General features: G+C 47.5%; 1 protein-coding gene across 2 annotated transcripts in view; it reads left to right on the top strand.

Moving 5' to 3' along the window:
- Positions 1-8,275, top strand: part of Hif3a (hypoxia inducible factor 3 subunit alpha) — a 30,789-nt gene that overhangs the window by 12,597 nt on the left and 9,917 nt on the right. For both annotated transcript variants that reach the window (XM_021167133.1, XM_021167134.2), the window contains exons 7-12: positions 428-534; positions 773-920; positions 4,050-4,162; positions 4,450-4,640; positions 6,343-6,444; positions 7,581-7,852. In XM_021167133.1, coding sequence (XP_021022792.1) covers positions 428-534; positions 773-920; positions 4,050-4,162; positions 4,450-4,640; positions 6,343-6,444; positions 7,581-7,852 — 933 coding nt within the window. The remainder of the gene's footprint in view (positions 1-427; positions 535-772; positions 921-4,049; positions 4,163-4,449; positions 4,641-6,342; positions 6,445-7,580; positions 7,853-8,275) is intronic.

The raw sequence follows: 8,275 nt of genomic DNA, 5'->3' as shown, positions 1-8,275 counted from the left end.
AGGCAGGGGCTCTACCACTGAGCCACGCCCCCAGCCCCTCACTGGGGGATTCTAGGCAGGGGCTCTACCACTGAGCCACGCCCCCAGCCCCTCATTGGGGGATTCTAGGCAGGGGCTCTACCACTGAGCCACGCCCCCAGCCCCTCACTGGGGGATTATAGGCTCTACTACTAAGCCATGCTCTGAACCCCTGGTTTTATAAGATAAGGTCTTGCTGTATCCCAAGCCTCAAATTCGCAATTCTGCTTCAGCCTCCTGAGTGCTGCGATTTCAGGTGTAAATCACTACATTCTACTCTGTTTATCTGTGTATTATCCTCCCCTTGCCTTTCTGTGACTGCCCTGTCTCTCGTCTCGCTGTGTTGTCTATGACACCTGCCCCTTCCCTCCATCTGGGCCTTGACCAGCACCTCTCCATTTTACTCCAGGATTGCAGAAGTTGCTGGCTACAGTCCTGATGATCTGATTGGCTGTTCTGCCTATGAATACATCCACGCTTTGGACTCTGATGCGGTCAGCAGGAGCATCCACACTTGTACGTGACCAACATGCCCCCAGGCCAGAGCCAGCTGCTGTATGGCCCCCTGCTGACACCAATTCTTGGTCTCCTGAACACAAAACCAGGGCTTTGTGGGACTCCTGTCTCCCCCTGAACCCCAAATACTAAGGCCTGCATAGCCCAAAGAATTTTGTCTTCTATGACCTCCCACTCCTAATTCCAGCTTCCTGGGTGTCCCTGCAGTGACCCTTACCACTACCTACCCTCTCCCCAGTGTTGAGCAAGGGCCAGGCAGTAACGGGGCAGTATCGCTTCCTGGCCCGGACTGGAGGCTATCTGTGGACTCAGACTCAGGCTACAGTGGTGACAGGGGGGCGGGGCCCCCAGTCGGAAAGTATCATCTGCGTCCACTTCCTGATCAGGTGAGCTGAAGGGTGGAAGGTGTGTTTGTGTGGTGTGTGTCTGTGTCTGTGTGTCTGTGTCTTTGCATGTGTGTGTGTTTGTGAATGTGTGTGTGTATCTGTGTGTGCATGTGTGTCTGAGTATGTGTTTGTGAATCTCTGGTTTGTGTGTCTGTCTGTCTGTGTTTGTGAGTCTGTGTGTGTTTGTGAGTATATGTGCCTGCATGTTCGTGTATCTGAGTGCATCTGTGTGTATGTGTGTCTGTCTGTGTGTGCATGTCTGAGTGTATATGTGTCTGAATGTGTGTATGTGTGTCTGTGTATGCATGTGTCAAAGTATGTATGTTTGTGTCTGTGTGTCTCTATGTCTCTGTGTCTGTATATCTGTGTATGTGTCTGTGCATCTGTGTGTGTGTGTTTGTGAGTGTGTGTGAGTGTGTGTATATGTGGTATTCACAGGCAGACTTTCATATTGTGCACGCACAAGAAAGTATATAATGTGTCCCTGTATGTGGAACATATATGGCCATGCAAATACACATGGGCATCTCTGTATGTACTTTTATTGTGCTAAAAAACTTTAATTTAAAAAACATTTTTTGAGACAGGCTCTCACTATGTAGCATTGGCTGTTTTAGAACTCTATGTAGACGAGGCTGGCCTCGAACTCAGAGATATTCCTGCTTTTGCCTCCCAAATGTTAGAACTAAAGCTGTGCACCACTAGGGCCCCTTGCTAGTTTCTTAAAAATGTATCAGTGCTTTGAGACAGGTTCTCTTGCAGGTCAAGCTGGTCTCGGCTGCTGACCTTACTGGCGTATAATATAGCACAATACCCGGCTTATACTGGTCATTTAAGTAAACAAACAAACAAACAAACAAGATGTGAGTAAAACCAGACTGAATGTCTACAGTCCCAGAACTGAGGAGGCTGCTTGATTCCTCCATATTTACAAGGAGTCCAGGCATTGAACAGGGCACTTATAACTTTTCTTTGTCTTCCTGTCTGTCTGCCTGCCTGCCTGTCTGTCTGTTTGAGACTAAGGGTCACTCTGAATTCCTGTTAGTACAGAAATCACTATGTAGCCCAGGCTGGTCTCCAACTCACAGCAATCCTCCTGCCTCAGGCTCTTGAGTTCTGGAATTACAAATATGAACCACAGTTCCTTTCTCAGGTTGACTAGTAGTCATTGGAGAATGAATGGACCAAAGTTCTTTGTCCATGTGCCAGCCAGGGGATTTTGGTCTGTGTCCTATTTGGGGGGATTGCTCAGTCATTATAAACATTCTCAAGTGAGATTTTGTGCAAATGCACATTTCCATTCTCCTGGGTGAACACCTAGGAGTGGAATGGGTGGGTCATACATTTCCATAAGGAACTGACGAACTGTTTTCACAGTGCTGGGCCATTTTGCACTCCCTTCCATAGTGTATGGGGATTGAAGTCCTCCGCTTCCTTGCCAACATATCACATTGCTGCATAGTTTCACTTTAGTAATTCAAATTAGTAAAATCTGAGGAGGAGCCACTGCCTAGAATTCCCCAGTGAGGGGCTGGGTAAATAGCTTGAAGTGGAACTCCTGCCTAACATCCCTCAGAGAGCAGTTAGGGGTTTTAACTCAATGGTAGATCACTTGCCTACAGACCACCAGTCCAGAGACAGTCAGCCACATTTAAGGCCACAAAGCTCAGAAATGGCAGAGCTGAGATCTGACCCCAACCCCTTGGGTTCATATTCCTTGTTATTAACCTCTATGCAGTGATGCTTAACGGAGAGGTGTTTGGGGAATGAATAAACTAATGAGCTCATGAAGCCTGTATGCACAGATATGGCACCAAGTGCATAGAGGTTTTCGTATATGCTCTCTCTCTAGATAGATACGTGGGCGTCTACAGGTATTCCTCTCTGAGGATGTGCCCGTGTCACTATGTACACCATGCTTTGAAGGAGATAAAGGTAGCTGGCTTAAATTGGTACATCTCCGGGCTAGGTTTAGTGAAAGTTAAAAGTCAAACTTCTCCAAGAGCTGCTAGGAGCACCAGACCCACCTGCATTCTGCCCTATAGGAGGCTTATGCTAATGAGATGCAAATTAATTCATGTTTCTCAACCTCAGACCCACTCCCCAAAGCCAGTTTTTCCAGCCAGCATTTGGATTGACTCCAGAGCCAGAGACTGTGGGCTGGGAGGTGTGGGGGACAGAAGAAGGATGTATTTATAAACCTGTTCCCTTGAGGATGGGTTGCCTATGAATAGAAGCTTCTCAAATAAATGCTTATTCATAGAAATGTAGCTATGAATTCTTCATATTTGGAAAAGCAATGAAGAATATGTTAAATTTTTTAGAGTTTTTTTTTTTTTTTTTTTTTTGTCTTTTGGAGACATAGTCTTCTATAGAGCAGACCAACATTAAATTCACTTTGTAGCTGAGACTCTGACCCTCTTGCCTCCACCTCCCAAGTCTTGGGATCACAGGCAGTGGCAACAAGTTCTGTTTTGTTTTGTCTTGTTGAGACAGGGTCTCCTAGTGGTAGCTCAAGATGGCCTCTAACTCTCAAACTTCCTGCCTCGGCCTCCCAAGTGTTGGAATGTATGTTGGCTCCACTGCTCCAGGCTTTTAGTTTCATTTCAACACCATTACAGGAGCTAGGGACATAGCTCAGTGGAGGAGAGTTTGCCTGGCATGCATGAGGTCCTGGGTTCAATCCCCAGCACAGTAAATAAACAAACTAACCAGCCATTACAGGTTGAGTCTCCCTTCTCCTAAGTGTTTGGGGCCAAAAGCATTTCAGAGGGGCTGGGGATGTAGCTCAGTCAGTAGAATGTTTGCCTAGCATGCCTGAAGCCTGGGGTTCCATCCTCAGACCCCATAAACTGAGCATGGTGGCATGTGCCTGTAATCCCGGCACTCAGGAGAATCAGATTAGGTCATTCATGGCTACATAATGAGTCTGAGGCCAGCCTGGGCTACATAAGGCTGGCTCATCTCAAAACAAAATAAATCCTGGTGAAAAAGCTGTGGGAAATTGTTTTGTGGCAAATTCCCTTCAGCTCCTGGGTGAAATGGCCTCTGTGGGAAGACATCGGCAGCAGCTGCGGGTGAGCAGGGACCCTCTCTGACTCCCACTCTTTGCCTTGCCCCTCCCCTCAGCCGTGTAGAAGAGACCGGAGTGGTGCTGTCTCTGGAACAAACTGAGCAACATACTCGCAGACCCCCTCGGCTGAGTGCCTCCTCGCAGAAGGGTATCCCTGGCAACAGTGTAGGTATGGTTCAAGGCCATTGTGTCCTCAGGACCCCAAGAAGGAAGGCCAGGTGCATTTACTGTGGACCTGTCTATCTACTGCCTCTCTCTGCGTCGGGCCAGTCTCAACACAGCAATCTGGCTGTGAGATGACCCAGAACGAGGCCCTTCGGCTACTCCTCTCCAGCAGCAAACACAGTGGCCATTCTGATGTGCTGTTGAAAATGTCAACGTCACCCTCTAGGCTTGGCACAGCAGAGCAGGGTCTGGCCTTCAGCCTTGGGTAACTGGGTTCTGTTCATTCTGCAGACTCTCCTGCTCCGCGGATCCTAGCCTTCCTGCACCCTCCGGCCCTGAGTGAGGCCTCCCTGGCTGCTGACCCTCGCCGTTTCTGTAGTCCAGACCTGCGCCGCCTCATGGCACCCATCCTGGATGGACCTCCCACAGCTGCCACGCCCAGCACCCCACAAGCTACACGGAGACCCCAAAGTCCTCTCCCGGTAAACAGTGTCTCCTGTCTGAGCACGCGGAACTGTGCTGCTTAGGGCCTCTGGCTTGAGCCTTGCTATTCTATGTTGCCAATCTCTCCACCTCAGAGATGAGATGGGGTTTCTCTAAGACATAGGTTACAAGACAGGTATTATAACACACACCTGCGATCCCAGTACTTGGGAAGCTGAGGCAGGAGGGTTGAGTTTAAGGCTAACCTAAACTACACAGTAAAACCTTGTCTCAAAAATCAAACAGCCAGGCATGGAGGTGCACACCTGCAATACCAGCATTTGGGAGGCTGAGGCAGGAAGAGTTCAAGGCCAGCCTTAGTTCTCTAGTGAGTTCTAGAGCAGCCTGGAATGAGACCCTCTTCAACTTTCATTTCTATTGCTATGACAAACCTTCCTGACAAAAGGGGCTGGAGAGATTGCTCAGTGGTTAAGTGTGCTTGCTGTTGCAGAGAACCAGTTTAGTCCTCAGGAACCACCCTGGATGGCTCACAATCACCTGTAATTCCCAGTCCCAGAAGATCCAACGGCATCCTCTTTTGGACTCTGTGGGTACCTGCACTCATGTGCATCACACACACACACACACACACACACCATAGGAGGAAAGGGGTTTATTTTGATTTGCAATTCCAGGTTTTATTTTATCATGGCAGGGAAGACACAATGGCAAGAGCTTGAGACAGCAGGTCACATCATACCCATAGTCAGGGGCAGAGAGAAATGTGTGCCCTCTGGTGCTCAACGTCATTTCTCCATTATGCAGTTCAGGACCCCTGACTAGGGAATGGTGTCACCCACAGTGGGCTAGGTCTTCTCACATCAATTAAGTTTACATTTTCGCATGTGTTTTGTCTGCATATATGTGTGTGGACCACATATGTGCCTGGTTCCTGAGGCATCAGATCCCCCAAAACTGGAGTTATGGATGTTTTTTGAGTTACCATCTGTGTACTAGAAATCAAACCTGGATCCTCTGGGAAAGCAACAGAATTTTCTTTACTATCTCCAGCAATATCAGCCAGCAATATCTCCAGCCCCTACCTCAATTAACTTCATTAAGACTATCACCCACAGGGCTGGAGGGATGGCTCAGTGGTTAAGAGCACTGACTGCTCTTCCAGAGGTCCTGAGTTCAATTCCCAGCCATCTGTAATAGGATCTAATGCCCTCTTCTGGTGTGTCTAAGGACAGTTACAGTGTATTCTTATATATAAAATAAATAAATAAATATTTAAACAAACAAGCAAACACATTAAAAAAAAAAAAAAAAGACCATCACCCACAGACATCCACAGGCCAATTCAGTGTAGACAGTCCCTTTGCCTAGGAGAGTCTAGATTATGGCAAGCTGATAATTAAAGCTAACCATCACAGACCTTGCCTTAAAATAATAAATCAGTAAATAAAGCCAAGAATGAAGAGACACATCTGTAACCCCAGAATTTAGGAACTGGAGGCAGGAAGACCCAAAGTGCTAAGTCATCCTCTGCTACATTGGGAATTCTGGGCCATCTTGGACTACTTGAGACAATGTCTCAAAACAAAAACAAAGAAGCAAACAAACAAAACCACCTTCATTTGCATTTCTGTTTGACCTTTTGTAATCTTCAGCCGAAGGCCCCCCACCTCTGCCCAGAACTATTATTGTCAGCACCTCCTCAGACTCAATCTCCGGTGTCTCTGCTCTCTTCCCCTCCAGGCTGATCTCCCAGATAAGTTGGCAATGGGCTTGGAAAATGCGCACAGACTCTCCACTGCCCAGAAAAACAAGACCATGGAGACAGATCTAGATATAGCTCAGGTGAGAACCAGCATGAAGGGGTCAGCTTATCTGGCTTTATAGAAGGGTGATGGGATGAATGCATGTGTGGATAGATGGAAACATGGATGGGTGGATGGGTAGATAGATGACAGATTATAGATAGGTGATTGATTGATTGATTGATTAATAAATAGATGACAGATTAGATGTGACATTATAGATAGTATAGATAGATAATAGATGGATAGATTGATTGGTAGGTGGAAGATAGAGAGATAGATAGATGACAGATTATAGATTATAGAGAGATGATCGATAGGTGACAGATTAGATAGATATGTGTGATTGATAGATGAAAGATTATAGATAGATAATAGATGGAGAGATAGATTGATTGGGAGATGGAAGAGATAGGTAGATAGATGGCAGATAGGTATAGATAGATGATAGATAGATAAATAGATGACAGATAAATTGGTAGATAGAATATAGATATAGAGAGATAGAAGGTAGATAGAGTAGATAGATAAATGACAGATAATAGATGGCAGATAGATTATAGATAGATAGTAGATACATATGCGCATATATATACATAGTAAACCATTGTTTCATTGGCTGGGCATAGGAAAGAGAAGACAAAAGAGCAGAGAGGGAGACAAAGAAATTTAGAGACAAAATGATAGACAGTCAAAGCAAGAGACAGAGGCAGGGGCAGAGAACAGAGAAACAAGCACCCAAGAGAGACAAAGACAAAGGCAGACAGTGATGCAGAGGGAGGTGGAGACAGAGACCAAGAAGAGGAAAGATGGAAAGAGATGAGGAGAGGGACAGACAGGAGGATAGAAAGACAGAGAGATAGGGTAAGAAAAGACAGAAATGAAGAAGGGGAGAGAGATGCACACAAAAAGGGGAGAGATGACAAGTGACAGAAAATGAGAGACAAAGAAATAGATACAGAAACAGGGAGAGAGAGAGAGAGAGAGAGAAGAGAAGAGATAGAAAGACAGCCACAGGCAGATCTGGAGAGACGTGGTCAAAGCCACAAAGACAACAAAAGAGAAACACAGAGACAAACACAGGCACAAATGAGACTGTCAGAGTTGCCATGCCCTCTTGCCCTCCCCCCCCCCAGGCCATGGGCCCTGCTATGAACACCCTCCTGCCTCCTGCAGGACCCTGACACTCTGGACTTAGAGATGCTGGCCCCCTACATCTCCATGGATGATGACTTCCAGCTCAACTCCAGCGAGCAATTGCCCAAAGTCCACCGCAGACCTCCCAGGGTGGCCCGCAGGCCCCGTGCTCGGAGCTTCCATGGCCTGTCGCCTCCTATCCCTGAGCCCTCCCTGCTGCCCCGCTGGGGAAGTGATCCACGACTGAACTGTTCCAGCCCTTCCAGGGGGGATCGCCCCACAGCCTCCCTGATGCCTGGAACACGGAAGAGGTGAGCCACAGCAAGAGAGGGGCATAACACAGGCATATAGAATGTCCCTGATCCTCTCATGCGTCAGCCCCGTCCCTCAGCATGCTTCCTGTCTCCATCTCTCCAGCCAGGCCCTCCATGTGCCCCCTAATGGACCACCTTTTACTGTTCTCACCATTTATCCAAATCCCACAGCAGCCAGGATCAGTCATTATGACACATTTGCATATGACTTAGTGACAATTTTTGTTATAATGGGAAGAAACTGGGGCTGGAAATACAGCTCCACAGTAGAGAACTTGCCTAGAATCCACCAAGCGCCTGCCTAGAATCCCCCAATGAGGGGCTGGGGGCGTGGCTCAGTGGTAGAGCCCCTGCCTAGAATCCCCCAATGAGGGGCTGGGGGCGTGGCTCAGTGGTAGAGCCCCTGCCTAGAATCCCCCA

This window comes from Mus caroli, chromosome 7 (assembly GCF_900094665.2).
Source record: "Mus caroli chromosome 7, CAROLI_EIJ_v1.1, whole genome shotgun sequence".
NCBI classification, from domain to species: Eukaryota; Metazoa; Chordata; class Mammalia; order Rodentia; family Muridae; genus Mus; species Mus caroli.
Note: the sequence above shows the minus strand (reverse complement) of the source record. Positions and strands in the feature narration are given on the sequence as shown.